The following is a 20,758-nucleotide window of genomic DNA, read 5'->3' as shown; positions in this document are numbered from 1 at the left end:
CTGGAACTCACTTTGTAGACCAGGCTGGCCTCGAACTCAGAAATCCGCCTGTCTCTGCCTCCCGAGTGCTGGGATTAAAGGCATGCGCCACCACGCCCGGCTTTGTTTTGTTTTTCGAGACAGGGTTTCTCTGTGTAGCCCTGGCTGTCCTGGAACTCACTCTGTAGACCAGGCTGGCCTCGAACTCAGAAATCCAACTGCCTCTGCCTCCCAAGTGCTGGGATTAAAGGCGTGTGCCACCACACCGGGCTCCCATTTGTTATTTTATTTTATTTTGTTTTAAATTTTTTGGCTTTTATTCAATTTACACTTGTTTGAATATTTTACATCCTTAGTTATGTTTATTATTTTTCAATATCCAGAATTATATTTTAGTTCATAGACCATAAGAAGTTCTTGCTGTTTATTTTTAATTGAAACTTTCCAAAAGTAGATATTTAGCTGAATCCATTCTATAAAGAATGGATGATAAAGTCTAAGTGTTCAAGCATTTAGCTAAGCATTTCGCTAAGCATTTAGTCTAGGCTAGCTGTCTGGCCAGCAAGTCCTAGGAATCTACCATCTCTGTTCTCCTAGTCCTGGGGCTACAGATGAATCACATACAGGTTTTAAGGGAGCACTGGGGATCAGAACTCAGGCCTTCCTGTTTGAGCAAGCATTCTAGTGACTAAGACATTTCCCCAGCACTGTTTTGTTTTGTTTCTCATGTAGCTCAGGCTAGCTTTGAATTCTCTGTGGCTAAAGTTATCTACTACTCTGTTTGGCTTTAAATCTTAATATGGAAGATCTCTCTGAGTTCAAGACCTGGTCTACAAAGAAAATTGTTCAAGGTCATCTAGGGCTACACAGCTAGATTCTATACATTTCTCTCTCATCTGAGTATCTCACCGCCCTGACTCTAGTTTTTCGAGACAGGGTTTCTCTGGGTAGCCCTCAATGTCCTCTGAATGTGCTCTGTAGATCAGGCTAGCCTCAAGCTTGGAGATCTACCTCTGCCTCTGCCTCCCAAGTGCACGTGTCACCACTGCCTGGCTATCTTATTCTTAAGAATTAAAATAAATAAATTAATTAGTAATAATAAACAATGTATGGAGTCTCACTGTTGTAGACCGACCTGGTCTGAATATCACTATTGTAGTCCAGGCTAGTCTTAAACTCACAAGGGTCCACGTGCTTTTCCCTTCCAAAGGCATGAACCATCATGCCCAGCCACACATTATCAAAGAGTTTCTTGGAGCTGGTGAAAAGTTCAGAGGGGCACCAGTTGTGCCAAATGTTCCCTCATCCCTACATGTGAACGGTGTATGATAAATAAATGTAGTAACCTTAAAAACTAGAAAATAAGTAAGTAGGATTTCTAATTTCTTTGGGGGAGGAGCAGATACAGTTCTAATTCTGTAACCCAAGCTAGCATAGAACTCTGTTTAGCCTGGATTGGCCTCAAACCTACAGCATCTATCCTTCATCACTTCTCAAGTGCTGAGATTACAGGCACTAAGCCACAATGCGGTTTATAATGTATCTTTAATTCAGACGCTGTACACAAACAGACAGACAGACAGGCAGTAAATAAGAATCATTGCCGGGCGGTGGTAGCGCACACCTTTAATCCCAGCACTTGGGAGGCAGAGACAGGTGGATTTCTGAGTTCGAGGCCAGCCTGGTCTACAAAGTGAGTTCCAGGAGAGCCAGGACTATACAGAAGAAACCCTGTCTCAGAAAAAAAGAAAAAAAAAACCAAAGCCGGGCATGGTGGTGCACACCTTTAACCCCAGCACTTGGGAGGCAGAGGCAGACGGATTTGAGTTCGAGGCCAGCCTGGTCTACAGAGTGAGTTCCAGGACAGCCAGGGCTAAAAAAAAAAAAAAAAAAAAAACCCACAAAAACCAAACAAAACAAAACAAAACAAAAAAAAAAAAACCCAAGAATCATTACCACGGGCCTCCTTTCTGATCTGTGGTGGATAATGCAATGATCCAGCAAGCAGTCTTCATCCAGTTCCCGCTGACAAAATGGACATACACATCTGGAAATAGCACAGAATTACAACAGAATTACAATCACTTTATAGTTGTCAGCTAGAGTGACCTCCTAATTAGAAATTTCAAAAAGAAAACAGTTGCATAGACCATAGCTAGGTTAGTTCCTGTTTTGTGAGGGGGAGGTTCTCACTACATAGCCCAGGCTTGCCTAGCTCGGTCCTCCTGCTTCTAGCTCCTAAGTGCCAGGATTATGGCTGTGCACCACCACCTCTGGCTTGCTTTTCTGACTGTTTTAAGACAAGAATCCTGCTATGTAGCTCAGGCTTTCCCCAAGCTCTCTGCAATCCATCTGCTTCAGCCTCCTGGAATGTTGTGACTATAGGCATATGTCTTGGTACTGGGCTGGGGTTCTGTTTGTTTTAATCTCCTTGTGTTATTCAAACTATCCTCAAAGTTACTACGTAGCATAAACTACCCTTGTTTCAGCAATCCTTCTACCTTGGTTTCCTGCATACTGAAATTATAGTCATGTGCTACTAAGCTTAGCTTTAAAATTCTTTGTTATAATTTAACAAGCAAAAGAAATTAGAATTTAAGTCAGTTTCTATGTATTTTAAATTTTTCATAAACTCCATCAATTTGCAGTCAAAGCCATATTTTCTCAACCTATATTTTTTAGCCTTCCTTCCTCCCTACTGGTCAACCTAGCAGACTCTCTATTCTCTGTTTACAGAAAAAATACTCAATTTAAAATTTATGGCACCATTTGTAAAGCAAATGCAACATCAGGTGTCTTAGCAGGGCAATTTCAGGTAAAGTAAGAAGATGAGAGTGACCCTTTGGATCTCTAGGTTAAGAAGTATAAATTCAAGGCTGGAGAGGTGGCTCAGTGCTTAAAAGTAACTGCTGCTCTTGCAGAGCACCCAGGTTCAGTTCCCAGCACCCACATGGGGGCTCACAACTGCTTGTAACTCCAGTTCCAGGGCATTTAACAGTCTCTGACCTCTACAGGATCTTGTCCCCACATGGTGCAGACATACACTCAGGTACAGATACATACACACAAATATTAAAAAAAAAAATAAAGACAAGAGTTAGGTACTGAAATCACCCACTATTCAAAAAGAAATGTCTGATTTTGAGTGGCTTCACATAGGAGTACCTCACTCTGTGGCCCAGGATGGCCTCAGAGTCACAACTCCTGCTTCAGCCTCCCAAGTGCTTAAATTCTTCACTGATACATTGAATTTAGCATGGCATTCTACTGCATTCAAACAAACCTTGCTGTGGTGTCGCCAGGTTCTTGCAGCGGGCCATATTTATCGATGTACTTCTCACAGGTCCTTATGTGCGCCCTCATGTCACTGAGGCAAACCTACACAAAGCAGATTCAAGATAAAACTCGGGTTGGCAAGGACCTTTATGTAACTCAGATTCACAACTTTCAAATCAGATTACACTGGGAGAGTTAATATATTGGATTATTTTTTTCACAAAATAGTCACAAAGTACAGGCCTTATCAAGAATAATGCCTATACTTTGGTGGTGGCCCAGCATTCAGACAGATCTCTAAGATTGAGGTCAGCCAGGTCTACAGATCGAGTTTCAGGACAGCCAGAGAGACACCTGGAGAAATCCTGCCTTGAAAAATCAAAAAGTAATAATATAGTTATAACAACAACAATTAATATAATGATAAATACTGTGCTTAAAATCTCCTAACACTTCAGAAACTGAATGTTGAGCTTTTAAATTTGTTCCTTCTGAAAAGCATGCTGTTTTCTAAAAAAGGCTGTTTTGCATACTGCTATGCAAATAGGTTTTATGGGAAAGAGACAAATCTAGGTGAAGAGAAAAAGTAAGAATAAGAAAAGAAGAAAAGCATTACGAAAGATGAAAAGAAATGGAGATGAAAATTGAATACACATTTTGCATGTGTCCATCATAAACTAAAGGAAACTTCTCACACATTAAGTGAAGTAGTAAATGCCACTGATGTGTGACATGACCAGCAGTGTTGTATGACTTCACAACACACGGCATACTTCATAGGGCCTTCTTGGCTAACATAAGCCACTGCTCTTGTCCATCTTCATCAGGGCAGGATAAGGAGCCCTTGCTTGTCTGCACACACCCCAAGGGCTCTGTTGATAGCACAGTGTACACTGGGCTCAGAGATGCTGGTAAGATCTGCTGGAGAAAACTTCTCACAGCTGCAGCTAGGTGGCAGCCCACAGCCAGCCTACGCCAGCCTACACTGCCTCCTCATTCTGCCTAAACCTCCGCTGGAAGTTCAGCTTCAAAAACTCTACCAAGTGATGGAAATAGCCAGGAACATTATGGTGTACACCTTTAATCCCGGCACTTGAAAGGCAGAGAGAGGCAAGCGATCTCTGCCAACTTGATCTACATAGTGAGTTCCAGGTCACACAGGCCTACAGGGTGAGACCATCTATCTCAAAAAAAAAAAGGGGGGGGGGTATGTGAAAAGAAAGAAAGACTTAGCTCTAAGTACATGTGGTGGTACACACATAATCCTCAGTACCTGGGATGCTGAAGCAGGAGGATGACAAGTTCCAGGCTAGACTAGGCTAAGACATTTTGTTCAAGAAAAATAAGCTTTTCTTAGAAAAGTCACCAACCTGGGGATTGTACATTGACAAATTGACAAACTTATAGTCTAGACACACATACATTATATAAGGTACTGTTGCAGAGATGGTGGACAACGAGCCTCTTGCCTATTCTAATGCTGCAGATAATTCAACAGAGGAACCAAGACATGAGAACAGGTAGCTAAGAAGTTCCTCTGAGAGAAACTCAGAATAGTAAAGCCAGGCTGCAAGGAGGAGAGCAGCCAGCCTGAACAGCAAAATATGACAGGCTGCAACTTGTTTCAGGCACCATTCCTGCACAGAAGGGTAGCCTAGAAAGCAAAAGACTGGCACAGAGTTCCCCAAACAAGCAAAATCCTGTGACTGATCAGACAGCAGACAGAGAAGAGAGTCTGATGGGGGACCTCATCCAGGGTTTGAGAGGATGCTGTTTTGGATAGACAGTCATAGTGAGGTTGTCCATGTGTGCCTCACCACACACAAAATAAATCATTAAAAATAAATAACTTGTGCCAAATCAGAAACAGGAAGAGACAGAATTAGTGTTGGATATCAGGATGCTTATCCCTGAAGGTTATGTACAAATTCTGGTCAGGAGTCCATGATAAATTATTCTTACATGTATAAATATAAATATTTGTAACTCTATCCAGGCCTCATTGGAGAACTGTTGGGCACAAGGTTACAGAGATGACACGCTCCCTGTGTGTCCTTGCCTCAAAGCCCTGGCAGGGGCTGACATAAGGGGCGTGTCCATTCAGCTCACGGGGAAAGACAGTAACAGTAACGGGAAGGAGCCTAACAGGAGAAAAGGACCCTGGCAAGAGGAGGTCCAGGTAACCAAACCAAATCGGTCACTGGGCAGGGATGGGGAGCTGGGAAGATGAGAGCCATTTAAGCATCATCCTGCTCCCATAATTCCTTAAGGGCCAGGGGTAAGGGCAACAATATCTAGTTGGTTTCCAGGCTCTGAGGCAAAGGGAAAGAGTAACCATGTGAGGGTTGACTTTTTGTTTGGGGCATTTGTTGTTCTGAGACAAAGTATTATTATACAGTCCAGGCTGGTCTGGAACTTGCCTTGGAGACTGAGCCAACTTTGAACATGCAGCGTGCTGAGATTAAAGGGGTGAACTAACGTACATAGCTTTCCTTTTTTAAAATTCCATATTAAAAATGTTATCTTCCCAGCTCTGGGTGGTGGTAGGAAAATAGATGAATGAAGTAAGACTTCCAAGTTTCAAAAAGGATACTTAAAAGGCTGGTGGGGCTACAGAATACGTTCATAGCTAGCACAGGGAACTTAATGACTCTGAAAAATGAGAGCTGGGACTCTGGTTTGCTGGTACAACACTCATCCAGCATGCGGGTTCAATCTCTAGTGCTGCACACACACAAATACTAAAGGTGTTGATGTGGTGGTGGGTGTATGCAATCCTGACTCTTCCAAAGCAGAGGCAGGAGACAGCAAGTTTACCTCCACCCTGGGCTACAGAATGAGAAACTGTCCCCAAATCACAGGAGGGAGCTAGAGAGATGGAGAAGGTGGAAAGATAGGTTTCCCTGGAGACCTTTGCTTGTAATCATGAACACGGCTGTGTCACTCACCAGAGTCCCACACTCGGCGCAGTTCTGGTATTCTGACTTCATCCTCTTGGCTATGTCAGTTGCGGGCACTCCCTCTGAAGGAAGGTATGCCCGGCAGTATGGACATGTCCATTTATTATTGTTCTTTATACTGGTCGCAATGCAAGATCGGCAGAACCTACTCAAAAGACATAGAGAATGCACGCATCAGGAGATAGGGCTCAGCACTTGAGTTCATACTATTTTGTTTGTGTGTTTTTCGAGACAGGGTTTCTCTGTGTAGCCCTGGCTGTCCTGGAACTCACTTTGTAGACCAGGCTGGCTTCGAACTCAGAAATCCGCCTGCCTCTGCCTCCCAAGTGCTGGAGTTAAAGGCGTGTGCCACCACGCCCAGCTAAAATCTTTTATGAATGAGACTAAGCATGCATGGGAGGGTGTCTAGAGAGATGGCTCAGTGGTCAAGAGCACTGGCTGTTCTTACACAGGACCCAGGTTCAATTCCCAGCACCTACATGGTAGCTCATAGCCACCTCTAACTCCATTTCCCAGGAATCTGATGCCTTCTTAGGACTTCCACAGGGACTGGGCAAGCAGGTGGCAAACAGATCTCATACAATAAAAATAAGTATATTCTTCTAGCTGGGCAGTGGTGGCCTTTAATCTGAGCACACAGGAGGGAAAGGCAGGTGGATATCTGTAAGTTCGAGGGCAGCCTGGTCTACAAAGTGAGGTCCAGGACAGCCAGGGCTACAAAGAGAAACCCTGTTTCAAAAAACCAAGGGAAAAGAAAAGGGAAAGGAAGGAAGGAAGGAAGGAAGGAAGGAAGGAAGGAAGGAAATCTGAAAAGAGAATCTCAGTTTTCCCACTAACATCTCTCCCGCCTGTAATGTAATCTACCTGGGATTACAAGAATACATCACTAAACCTGGCTTAAAGTATTTTCTTATTTTGTTTGTTTGCTTTTTAGAAAGGGTTTCATTGTGTACTCTTGGTTTGCCTAAAACACACTATATAGATGAGGATGGCTTCAATCTCACAGAATCTACTTGAATCTGCCTCCCAAATGCTAGAATCAAAAGTATGGACCATCAAGTTCTGGTGGTTTGAGTATGCTTGGCCCATAGAAAGTGGCACCATTAGGAGGTGTGGCCTTGTTGGAGGAAGTGGGTCACTGTAGGGTGGGCTTTGAAGCTCCAATTAATGCAGAAGGGTCAGTCTTTTCATGTTTGCCTTTGGAACAAGGTAGAACTCTCAGTTTCTCCAGTGCCAAGTCTGCTTGGACCCTGCCATGCTTCTCACCATCAAGACAATGGACTGAACTTCAGAACCAATAAGCTAGCCCTAATTAAATGCTATCCTTTATAAGAAGTGCCTTGGTCATGGTGTCTCTTTACAGCAATAGAAACCTTAAGACACATGTAAAACCTTGAAAGTATATTCGTTTAAGAGTATTTTTTACAAATGGCTCAAATGTTCAACTAAAAGAAAAAAAATTAACATTCCAAATACAACATCAATGACTCCAACCTGAATTCTCTGCTTACATGAGACTGCAGAAGTATGCAGTCTAGTAAGACCTGAGGTGGGTTTTTTTTGTTGTTTTTTTTTTTGTTTGTTTGTTTGTTTTTCCAGACAGGGTTTCTCTGTAGCCCTGGCTGTCCTGGAACTCGCTGTAGACCAGGCTGGCTTCGAACTCAGAAATACGCCTGCTTCTGCCTCCTGAGTGCTGAGATTAAAGGCATGCTCCACCACATCTGGCAAGACCTGAGATTTTAAGCTGGGCATGGTGGCAAGACTGTATAATCTTAGCACTTGGGAGGTGGAAGAACAGAAATCAAGGTCATCCTCAGGTATATAGCTATAGTGAGTAGAGTTTAGCCTTAAAAACAAACAAACAAACAAACAAACAAACACCAATGGGGAGTAAGAAGTAGAGGAATGAGATAAAAAAAAAGTAGATTCTTTGTCAAATTAGAGGGGAAAAATTAAATCAGCATGGTAATATACCAGTCTAATCCCAGTACTTGGGATTTCAGTCCACCTGGGCTACATATGAAAGTTTTAGGATAGCCTGGGCTACAATACAACCCCTTTCCAAAAGCCAAACAGAAAAAACAGTGGTAAGCATATAAGGGAACCTAGAAAGAGCTGGGAACACTCCGAATGGAAACAAAACCAAAAAATACAACGTCTAGAAACTGCTCTTGGCTGACATTCAGAAAGGCAGCCAGGAATCTTAGGGCATAATCGGAGGTGTGCTGAGAGACGAGCAGACAGAGGATCAGCCTTAACCCAAGAAAATCACACAAGCTCAGGGCCAGCCTGGGTCCTGATCCAGAGTACCACGAAAAAAGACATTATTTTTAGTTGAATGTTTGAACCACTTGCAATATGTACTCTTCAAGAATATATACTCCCAGCCCTTGAGATCTCTCTCAAACATAAACCAGGACCAAGGCTAAGTACCTTTAAGTTTATAATACATCTATTCAATAAACTTTGGTGCCTTAAGCTGGGTGTGGGAGCACAAAATGGTAACTCTAACACTTAGGAAGTTTAAGGAGGATCAGAAGCCCAAAATGAGCCTGAACAAGTTCAAGACTACCTAGAGGCATAGGAGATCCTGTCTCTAAAATCTAACATTAGGTTAGGAGTCTATTTCAGTTGTCCTGCACTGCATTCAGCCCTGGGCCTCAGCCCCACCACTGTATAAACTAGACAAGGTGGTACATACCAGTAATCTCAGAAGTCCAGGGATTGAAGGAGAAGGAGTTCTGGGTCATCTTAGCTATGCTAGTGAGTTTGCTATATGAGACCCTGGCTCAAAGGGCCTTACACCAGCAAACGATTCCTGATGGTGGCAGAGACAAGATGGGCAAAATAAAATCCATGCCCCTTCTGAAAGTCAAAGGGCTACTGGCTGCATGATCCCAAAGTTGATTCCAGAAGCAGATGGGGCTGACAGGGCTAGCCATAGGGACAGAAATTGACCACAAAGGACAGGAGGCGATTTGTCAGTGTATAGGAACTAACTGTCCTAAATCTGGGTTGTGGTGGTGTTACGGCTGTGAACAATTGCAGCAATTCATCAACCCATCCACACTGCGTGAGTCAGAATGTATCACCTCACTAAAGCTGAGAAGCAAAACAAAAACATTCCCATGATAACAGGGAAGTTACAGTAACACTGTGAGAAAGATCCTGGGCTACTTAGAACACAAGGTCCCTCCTACTCAACCCAGGCACAATAGTAGCTGCTCAGAACATGGTCAGAAAGTTGACATAACAATCAGTTAGGGGAAATTGCCCAATAGAGACTTTTCTAGGAATTGCCAAAATTCCCATGAGTAAACCATACTGTGGTGTCCTGGCTATAGTGTCTTGAGGCTCAGTTGATTAAGAGTATTTGTATGCTCATAGATAATAATATACACAAAGACCTGGGTACTGTGGTACATGCCTATAATCCCAGCATTTGGAAAGTGAAGACAGGCGAGTTCATAGTTCAAGATTAACCCCAATGATATAAACAGTTGACCAGCCTAAATTCTACATTAGATCCTTTCTCAAAAAGTGTGATGTCTTTCTGCCACGAAGACCTCAAGACCCCAAGAGAGGGGAATATGGGAACCAACACTAAGGAAAGGAGGTATTCAATTGTCTACCCTGACTACCTGCCCTAGGGGGCTGTGAAGTGGGAAATAACAAAAAGAGGGATCAACACAAAGAGAATATAGTTAAGGATAAAAACTGATGTCATGATGGATGTAAATGAGATACCATCTTGAAGATTTCACTCCACCCCAGAGTGTTGGCATACTCCTTTAATCCCAGTACTCAAGAGGTAGAGGCTGGAGGATCTCTGTAAACTAAAGACCAGACTGGTCTACAGGTGAGTCAAGACTACAGAGTGAGATCCTGTGTCAAACAGCAACGATCTGGCTTCTTGTTTCCAAACCTCTGAATGTGGTCAGGGAAATACCAAGTGGTAAGAAGCACCTACCATGGGTTGTCCTCTGACCCCCACAGGGCACACCACAGCACATGCACCCTTCCACATACACACAACATAAAACAAATAAATGTAACTTTTAAATGAAAAAACAACCACCACCTCCAACATCCAAGACAAAAAGCTTCTGAATACAGCACCAGGGCTTGGAATCAGATGTCACACAAACCCAACCTTCTGACTTTGCTGGTGTGACTTATCTTCCTAGGCTGGTATCACTCCAGTGCCATCTCCCAGAATGCTTGGGGTTAAACCCTCTCTCTGGGGTGTGTGGCCCTTCCCTCCAGCATGACCCCATCCCCCTTGTAGCACACAGCAGGAGAAAACCAATAAGGAAATCCATAATGACTCAACCGGCTCGGAAACCAGCTGGAAACTTAATTACATCACTCCTATTTGTTATTTCATGAACCCATTCTATTTCTCTAAAGTAATTAGCCAAAATCCCCTGTAATGAAGAGGCTGGCAGGGTACTGGAAGGAAACAGGAAAACACAGCTAAGAACACTGGAGAGACGTATGTCCCTAGTCTCAGAGCAAAACTAAACTCTAAATGAATTCAAACAGGAAAGGGAAGTCCTGGGGACTCTAAGGTTGAGGAGAGGGTTTTGGAGGAGAGCAGTCTGGTGGACAGGGATCTGGAAGACGCTGTTGGCAGCAGGTGGCAGGCCTAACCTTTTAATTGAGGTATTCAACACAAAGCTTCATTATGGATGTGCTGGCTAGGCTTAATAGCTCACATCTGTAATCTCACCAGCTGGGAGGCTGAGGCAGGAGGATTGCTTTAGGTTGAAGGCTGGTCAGGGCTATATAGTGTGTTCCAGGTCAGCCTGGGTTAGAGTGAAAACCTGTCTAGACAGAGTTTAAAAAAAAAAAAAAAAGATCTGAGCCAGCAAAGTTAGCGTCAATGGAAACAAAGTTAAGGGAGCCGTTATCCAAAGACAAAAGTCACAGGTGAACAGTCCACAGTAACACAACACACGCACACAAAGCAATCCCCTTCAACAATGGACCAGACCGGTCTGGTCCAAGTACAGCTTAATGGTACAGTGTATATTGTGCTATACTGCTTGCCTAGTTCAGCCCCCAGCACAGCAAGAAAAACAATAGCCCTGTCATATCTAGTATGGGATGGACACACACACACACACAAAAGGTCAGTTACCAAATTGTACAAACTTTGGTTTGTTTTGGAATCACTTCAACTGATAGCCAACACTTAACTGCCAAATCGTCAAGGAGTGGTCACATGGTGCTTTTTAAAACATGTGCTCAGCCGGGCGTGGTGGCGCACGCCTTTAATCCCAGCACTCGGGAGGCAGAGGCAGGCGGATTTCTGAGTTCGAGGCCAGCCTGGTCTACAAAGTGAGTGCCAGGACAGCCAGGGCTACACAGAGAAACCCTGTCTCGAAAAACCAAAAAAAAAAAAAAAAAACCAAAAAAAAAAAACATGTGCTCACCTGCTAGAACAATGGCACTCAAGAATTTCCCAATTGTAGCATAAAAGGCTTCACGCACCACATTCTAACACACTCACCGAGCACACTGGGGTGTTCTTCCAGGTCATGGAAGGTCTGTGGCCAATCATCAGCTCTATTTTTTTTTCTTTTCAAGACAGGGTTTCTCTGCAGCCCTGGCTGTCCTGGAACTCACTCAGAAGACCAGGCTGGCATCGGAACTCAGAAATCCTCCTGCCTCTGCCTCCCAAGTGCTGGGATTAAAGGCGTGCGTCACCATGCCCAGCCATCAGCTCTATCTTAAAGTCATTATAGAGAAACCATAGACCATTGGAGCTGGGGATACAGCTCAGTTGGTAAAGCACTTTCATAGCATGCACAAAGCCCTGGGTTCAATCTCCAGTACCATTTCCTGTGTCCTCTCCCTCTCCCCGTCTCGGTGGTTAAGAACACTTCCTGCTCTTCTGCAAGACCCGAGTTCTGTTCCTTATCTGGGCAGTGGTGGCACATGAAAAGATCTGCTCTTGAGAGCCACACTTTGGAGACGTTTTATAGCTCCTGCTTGATCTCTAATGGAATTTATCCATTTTCCTTAAAGTGAGTTAGAAATAGCCTCAGCAGCATTGCCTTCTAGGAAAAGTGTGCACACTGATGATGTTAATAACCACTTGTCTCCACTGAGTTCAAGGGAGATACAGATCTTCCTATAGCCCCTGCCCCTCTTAGGCCCATACTGAAACTCTAGAGCAGGGACTCTCAACCTTACTAATGCTGAAATCCTTTAAGACAGTTCCTCATGTTGTGGTGACCCCCTCAACCATAAAGTTATGTTCGTTGCTACTTCATAACTGTAATTTTGCTACAATTATTTATCATGATGTAAATATTTGCATTTTCTGATGGTCTTAGGTAACACCCCTGTGAAAGTCATTTGATCCCCAAAGGGGTTGGGACCCACAGGTTGAGAAATCTTACTTTAGATCTTTTTGGTAACTCTTAGCTTTCATTTACTTCCCCCTAAATTTATTCTCCAGGATCTTTGAGATATTTGTGTTTGCTTGTTTCTTTATGGTATTGTGTTGTTTTGGAGACAGTGTCCCTTTAGTCTATCATAGCAAGTTAACACTTGATATTATTCAGGCTGGCTTTAAACTTGTGGCAATCTTCTAGGACTCTACATGTCAAATGCTTACAGGTATTGCCTCACTAGAATCAGCTTTCAGCAATTACATTTTAAGTTCTTTTTACCAGATTGCTGAAGGGTCAGCAGGCCTGTGATGGCTATTCTTGGTTGTCAATTTGATTACATGTAGAACTAACTAAAATCCAAAAATGTAAGGACACACCTGTGAGGGAATTTTTTTTTTTTTTTTACTTGATTTGAAGTAGGTAGATCCACTTCTAGTCCAGACCTATGAGGTAGGAGGACAGGCCTTTAATCCGAGCCATACCTTCTGATGCAAGTCTATATGAGGACATGGAAGACAGAAGCTTTTCTCTCTTCCTGCTTGCCCTTGCCTTGCTAGCATCTCCATTCTTTCATTGGCATTAGAGAGTTCTTCTTTGGGATTTCAGGATATACTAAGGATCACTTGAGATATCCAGCCTTGTGCACTGAGCAACTACTAGATTCATGGACTTTCTGTTCACAGGCAGCCATTGTTAAATTAGCAGGACTGCAGCTGTAAATCAACCCAATAAATTCCATATATATACATATATACATATACATATACATATATATATATATATATATATATATACCCTTTCTTGAACTAATTAAGTCTTAGGCATTGTCTCCATCATATTTCTCCTTTGTCTACTATATCTATTTGGAAAGCTAATTATTTGCTCTTGTCTATTTGAGTGTGTAATACTAGGGAATAAATTCAAGGTGTAGAAAGAATATCTTATGTATTGTATGGATGAATCACCTGTCAATTTAAAAAAAATCTATGACCTATAGGAAAGGGTAGAATAGAAGGTGGGACATCTGGGAGGCAGAAAGAATTCTGGGATAGAACGAGGCAAGAAGATATAAGGAGACAGAAATGTGGTACCTGAGCACAGGTAACCTGCCACAAGGCAGCATGTAGGGTAAAATAAATGAGTTATTTTTATGTTATGATTCTAGTCCGAGAAGAGCCTAGTTATATGGCCAAGGTATTTGTAAATATATTATGAGTCCGAGTCTTATTTCTGGGAGAATGGGGCTGGGAAGAAAAACTGGACCCTAACTTCTACACCAAAGCCTAGTGCACACTAGTAAGAACTCTGCCACTGCATCAGAACTGTGGTGGTTTGAAGACGTCCCCCATAGTTCTGGGCATTTGAATGTTTGGTTCCCCAGCTGGCTGCAGAGTTTCAGAAGGCTTAGGAGGTCTGGCCTTGGTGGAGGAGGTATATCTCCTGAGATATGGCAGACTGAGATTTGAAGACTGGCCATTTTGGGCTCCCGCTCTCCACGTCCTGCTCATGTTCCAAGAGCTCATAGTCCTCAGATTTCAGCTACCTTAGCTCCTCTCTGCCATCATGGAAATAATATGCCCAAACAAATTCTTTATAAGTGGCCTTGGTCATGTAAAGTAGCTAATATTTATGTCCAGCTCCCTTTAGCAAATGTGCCTATAACACTCAGGGAAGAGTTTATTTTTCTGGCACTGGACACTGAACCTTGCACACATTAGGCAAGTGCTTTACCAATGAACAACATCCCCAGACCTGACTGTTCTCGTCAACAGTCAATTAGGTTCCTTTTTAGTTCAGTTCACAGTTTCCATTCAATAACTCTTTCTTTCCCCAGTTCCCTGACAATATTAAAGCAAATGTAGGAAGTCTTTTTCTTTTAATCTAATTTTACAACTATTTTTGTCAGATGAATAATCAAATCAATATATAAAATGCTGGATATCAGGCATGGCAGTTCACATACAAGCACTTGGGAGCCAGGTGGATCTATGTGAATTCACTCACAGAGTCTTGTCTGTATATCTACACCGTGAGTTCCAGACCAGCCTGGGATGACTCTCTCTCTCTTTCTCTCTCTCACCCCCCCAACACACACACACACACACACACACACACACACAGAGAGAGAGAGAGAGAGAGAGAGAGAGAGAGAGAACCTACAAGGTAGGATAGAGGCCTGAATATCAGTAGTTCAAGGTCATTCTGTTCATGATGTGAATTTAATACCAGCTTGAGGTACATGAAACCCTGTCTCAAGACATTTTAAGGCATCTACCACCACATCTGCCTGACTACTAGAACAAAATCTCCAAGACACACAAGGTAGGAGAGCCAATTCCTAAAAGCTATCCTCTTGCCTCTACCCCTGTATCCTGGGAAGCATGTATCATTGTGATGGTTTGTATATATGCTTGGACCAGGGAGTGGCACTATTAGGAGGTATATAGCCATGTTAGAGGAAGCGTGTCACTGTGGATATGGGCTTTAAGACCCTCATCCTAGCTGCCTGGAAGTCAGTCTTCTCCTAGCAGCTTTCAGATGAAGATGTAGAACTCCCAGCTCCTCCTACACCAGGCCTACCTGGACACTGCCATGCTTCCACCTCGATAATGAACTAAACTTCTGAACCTGTAAGCCAGCCCCAATTAAAAGTTGTCTTCATTAGATATGCTTTGGTCATAGTGTCTGTTCACAGCAGTAGAACCCTCAGAAAATCATCTTAAATAAATGAATTAATTTAAAATCCAGAAGTTCCATTAAAAACAAACAAACAAACAAACAAACAAACAAAAAACAGGTGTCAGGGCAGTGGTCACACAAAATTCCTAGCATTTAGGAGGCAGCAGCAGGAAGATCAGGAAATACAAGGCCAGCTTGCTCTACAAAGTCAGACCCATTTCTCAAAAGAAGGAAAAAGAAAAATGAAAGAAATGTAATGACTAAACGTGGACAGTCATCCTTGACTGCATAGTGAGTTCAGGGTCAGCTGGAATACATGGGACTCTGTCAAAATAAAGATGATGACTATACCTATATGCAGGTGGCATTGGAGATCCAGCCTAAGGCTGGGCTTGTGCTAAGCCAGTGCTCTACCACTGTGCCCTACATTTCTAGCTCCGGCCTTCCTTACAGGCTTCTGTGGATCTCACATGCTCATAACAGCTCACGGCTCACCGCCTTTTAAAGGCAGAGATAGAGAATGAGAGTCAACCACTAGGTCACAAGAAGGCTGAATCCCAAACCCAGCTTGCAGTCACGTGTTTGCACACTATGTCACATGGTGTGTAAAGGTTTCCCTATACATCCATCCAGAGAACTGTTGTCATTTACTTGTTTATAAACTAAAATCAACAAAAACAGCCCAGTTTGCAATCTAACCTCTCTATGGGATGGTTAAAAACAGGGCTTCACTGGCAATTGTCTCATTTTCCAACTTAAGCTTGGCAGGAAAGAGTCATTCATTTAGAATGTACAATTGCTGTTAACAACAGTCTCCAGTGCAAAAGGACTCTGGTTAACATTTATAAAGTGGAAGGCGCCCAAGTTGGCTAAATGCAAGAACATGGAAATTCTGCCCACAGCCTGAACAATGGACATAGATTTGTCAAAACAAAGAACAGTTAGGGGAGGGAGGGCAATTTGTCCAGTCCCTGCTAGGATATTTTATGACTCTTTTTTCCAGTGGCCAGTTTCCTATTCACTTTAACAAAAAAAAAAAAAAGATTAAACAGAAAGAAATGTAACATTTTGCAAGTTTATATTCTCCTTTAGTAGAAACAAATAAATTAAAGTGTTCCAAATCCAGCCCCTGAAAACAATGTGAATCAGGGGACTACTTAACCAAGCTGCTCCTTTGGAGCAGTGGAAAGGGATTTTCAAAACTTGCTGTTCATCGTTGATTGGACTGTAAAGCTATGTAGTGAATTTGAGGCTAGACTACTTAGTTGACATAAGACCCAAACTCACCCCAAGCGTCCCAAAAGAAAACAGTTTCTTAAAAGTGTAATCTTCTTTAGGCTGTTGTTCTGACCTAATTGATATATTTCATAACATTACACAACAGAACTTTGGCTCTCACCCTGTTACCCTGGCCTTTGGATGGTATGTCAAAGAGCTATGTAGAGACAGCTAGGAAACACCATCACTAACTGGAAAAGACGTTTAAAAAAAAAAGTGCCGGGCGTGGTGGCGCATGCCTTTAATCCCAGCACTCGGGAGGCAGAGGCAGGCGGATTTCTGAGTTCGAGGCCAGCCTGGTCTACAAAGTGAGTGCCAGGACAGCCAGGGCTACACAGAGAAACCCTGTCTCGAAAAACCAAAAAAAAAAAAAAGAATGCCGGGCGTGGTGGCGCATGCCTTTAATCCCAGCACTCGGGAGGCAGAGGCAGGCGGATTTCTGAGTTCGAGGCCAGCCTGGTCTACAAAGTGAGTGCCAGGACAGCCAGGGCTACACAGAGAAACCCTGTCTCGAAAAACCAAAAAAAAAAAAAAAAAAAAAAAAAAAAAAAAAAAAAAAAAAGTAAGCCCTGAAGTACAAAGCTGAAGAAAACAGGTCCTGAGAATAACCACAAAGTAGCGCCCAGAGCACTCTTGATTTAAATACTGTGTGGGCCGCACATTCTCCTCCCTGGCTCCCTGTGGGTACCAGGGCCTCCCGGTTCGGTTGCCTGTGTTTGTCAAGCCTTCCTCAAGTGCTGTTAAAACACGGTCGCGCATATGCGTTTTTAATATACGGGGGTTTTGTTTTGTTTGTTTTGTTGGTAAGCCAAGAGTTGACACCAGCAGATGTGTGTTTGTTCTTGTGCTTTATCGGATTGTCGTTAGTTTCGTCAGAGATGACGGTGGAGGAGTCGGCTTTGCTTCCGATCTATGCATGCATGCAAGCACACAACTCACACCCAAGTGACCACAAAAAAAAAAAAAAAAAAAAAACATGAAAAAACTGCCTGAATAAACAGCCCCCTGATTATTCAAACACCCCTAAGAACATACCCTAATAGCATACGCCTGAGGCTTCTTTTTAAAGGTCTTCTTAGAAACAACTACTGCTTGCTTTGCAACAGCAATGAATTTTCACTACATGCACGAGATTTTGAAGAAAACTGTCTATACTTTCGGTTTGGGGAGGGGCCGTGCCTGTGGCAGGTAGTTCACAACCTCCAGTCACTTTGCAGCAGGGTTTTAAACCAGTGAATTTAGTGGTATGAAACAAACATTCGAGCTCCAAGCTCCACCCTATTCATTGGTCAAGCTAAGGACCTCAGAAAGCCTTTGGCATGCTCTAGTTGGCCTTGAGGTCTGTGTGTGTTAGGAAAAGAACCCGTGTGAGAATAGAAAGAGTTTGCACAAGAGCAAAAGAGATCAGCCTCTGGAGGTTCTGGAACATGTGCACAGCTCCAAAAACAAAACAAAACAAAACCCACCCAAGTTCTCCCGAGATTGGGAGGCACACCCAATCAGTCGGACAAATGTGCAATGTGTCGGAGGTCCGGGTCCTACCACACCATGATTCCCCGGCTCTCACAATCTCGTGTAAGTGCCCCCAACCACATACAAACACATACCCTGGGTGTCTTCCCGGACCTGTCCAGGTGGTCGTAGTTCTGCATTAGTTTCCCCAATACTCCTGCTTCTACTCCCACCCACCCTGTGCCCTCAGCTTCCCCAGCATCCCTCCCCGCTGGGTGGGCGCGCCACCCGACACTCACACGTGGCCACAGCGGGTCCGGACCGGCTGATGTAGCACCTCCAGACACACGGAGCAGTCGAAGGAGGTGATGGGCAGCTCCGAGTCCCCGCTGCGCTCCAGAGTCCGCGGGGTGGCGGAGGCGGGCGCAGACTTGGAGCTGTCGCTGCTCAGCAGGGAGCCCATCGCTGCGCTCTAGCTCAGCAAGCTGCCAGGAGCTCCCTGCCGGCTGCGGGTGGTTCTGTTGTCCCACCCGGGAGGAAGGAAGTCCCGGCCCAGCCCGGATCGCCGCCTCCTGGCTCGGCCAGCCGCGCCGCGGGGCCTCTCGGTGGAGCGCAGGCGGAGCGCGCGGCCGCCGCTTTCAAACGCTCTTCCGCGAGAGACAAGGCACTGCAGAGGCTCGAGGTCCCCGGAGGGTGAAACCTGAACCCTCCACCCGGAGTCCGCACTCAGAGTTCCGCAAGAGTTCCGATAAGTGCAGTTTGAGAACACCCACTGGAGACAGAATGACTCTATCCGGACTCCAAGTTGGAATCTTAATAAGCCTCAGAGCCGACCTATGACCATTTAGGTGACTGACTCAATATTTCAATCGCGAGGGATATCCCAGGACAACGGAACGTTTTCTGACCCTGATGTGAAGCTTAATCCAGAGGCCCACTTGGTGGCGTACAAATACAACGACAGCGGTCAGATGAGGAATGCAGAGAGTTCTAGGCCAGCTGGGCTGCATTTGAACAAGACTGCGCTTCAAAAATAAATAAGCCCAGCATTGTGGTTTATGCCTTATGTCTCAGCATTTAAGAGGTTGGAGAAAGCCGGGCGTGGTGGCGCACGCCTTTAATCCCAGCACTTGGGAGGCAGAGGCAGGCGGATTTCTGAGTTCGAGGCCAGCCTGGTCCACAAAGTGAATGCCAGGACAGCCAGAGCTACACAGAGAAACCCTGTCTCGAAAAACAAACAAACAAACAAACAAACAAAAAAAACCAAAACAAAACAAAAAAAAGAGGTTGGAGAAGGAGGATTGCCTAAAGTTTCAAGGCAGTCTGGACCACACAGTGATTTCCAGGGCCTTCAGGACTAGGGAATGGAGCCATTTCAAGAAAACAACACGATTTTACACGTAGTTCAGTGGTGGTGTGCTTGCCTAGCCTGTATGAGGCCTGGGTTTGTTCCCTAGTGCCTTAGTAATGAAAAAGTAAAGAATAAAATAAAGTTCCTATGGCATGTTGTGGGGCATTCTTTAGTCACTACACTTGGGAAGTAGATAGGAGGGAAAAACAGGTTGAGAGGGTTATAGATATAATGCAGTTGTATGGACAAATGCACAGTACACATATATAATACTGCAAAATATGTAATGCAACAACTGGGCAGTGGTGGCACACGCCTTTAATCCCAGATGTAGGTGGATCTTTCAGCTCAAGGCCAGCCTGGTCTACAGATCCAGTTCTAGGACAACCAGGAGTACACGGAGAAACCCTGTCTCAAAAACCAAACAATCGGCCGGGCAGTGGTGGCGCACGCCTTTAATCCCAGCACTTGGGAGGCAGAGGCAGGCGGATTTCTGAGTTCTCCAGGCCTGGTCTACAGAGTGAGTTCCAGGACAGCCAGGGCTACACAGAGAAACCCTGTCTCGAAAAAACAAAAACAAAAACAAACAAACATACAAAAACACCAAAACAAACAAACAAACAAACAAAAAACAAACAATCCCCTGAACCCCACTTATTTTCTCCAGTCTTTACCGTTTTTCTGTTTTGACACTTTTAATTTTTTTCTCTTTTTATGACAGCGTCTTTCTGTGTCCTGAAACTTGCTTTGTAGACCAGACTGACCTCAAACTCAGAGATCTGCTTGCATCTGCCTCTGCTGGGATTAAAAGCAGGTGTCACCATGTCCAGCTGACACTTTTAACTTAATCTTGCATTGTTTAATTTTATGATGCCGATGCTGGGCTTTGTTTGTTAGGCAAATACTCTATCACTAAGCTGTAACTCAACTCCTGTTTTGTTTAGTTTTTAATTTTTGCTTCTTGTTACTGTTTTTGAAAACATATCTCATGGCGTAGTCCCGGCTGTCCTGGAGCTCCTTATGTCGACCAAACTGGCCATGATTTCCCAGAGATCTGCCTTGCTCTCCCTCTTGAATACTGGGATTAGAGGCAAGCACCACTATACCCAGCCTAGCCATAGGCTAGGGAACAGGTTTACAGTGTTAAGTATCTATTCTCTTCTTTTGACCAAGCCTCACATCCAATCAGAAATCAATTGATTACCCCAGAACCGCCATGGCGCTATTACACCAGTGATAGATAATTTTCGTTAAAAGTAAAAGGAGGTAATGAATAGTGAAGCCCTTGTTCCTGACCTAACACCATCAGGTGGTGTTGAACACATGTTCTGTCTCAGATTCATTCATTCTGCACGCATTTAATGAGGGAGCCTACTTTG

General features: G+C 43.9%; 1 protein-coding gene across 5 annotated transcripts in view; it reads right to left on the bottom strand.

Moving 5' to 3' along the window:
- The window catches only part of Rnf125 (ring finger protein 125), a 28,648-nt gene extending 9,724 nt beyond the window's left edge, over window positions 1–18,924 (bottom strand). The window contains exons 1-4 of one of the 5 annotated variants that reach the window (XM_085833685.1): window positions 18,328–18,924; window positions 6,204–6,360; window positions 3,263–3,357; window positions 1,936–2,026 (exon numbers count right to left, since the gene is read on the bottom strand). In XM_085833685.1, the coding sequence (XP_085689811.1) occupies window positions 1,936–2,026; window positions 3,263–3,357; window positions 6,204–6,360; window positions 18,328–18,491 (507 nt within the window). In that variant the 5' untranslated portion in view covers window positions 18,492–18,924. Of the gene's footprint in view, window positions 1–1,935; window positions 2,027–3,262; window positions 3,358–6,203; window positions 6,361–17,611; window positions 18,229–18,327 lie in introns of those variants that run through there. The other 4 variants (XM_029471959.2, XM_085833686.1, XM_021150687.3 and 1 more) reach the window with 4 other exon arrangements.
- Between the last annotated feature and the right edge of the window lie 1,834 nt (window positions 18,925–20,758).

The sequence above is a fragment of the Mus caroli genome, unplaced genomic scaffold (assembly GCF_978045245.1).
Source record: "Mus caroli unplaced genomic scaffold, Mus_caroli_1 scaffold_19, whole genome shotgun sequence".
NCBI lineage: Eukaryota > Metazoa > Chordata > Mammalia > Rodentia > Muridae > Mus > Mus caroli.
Note: the sequence above shows the minus strand (reverse complement) of the source record. Positions and strands in the feature narration are given on the sequence as shown.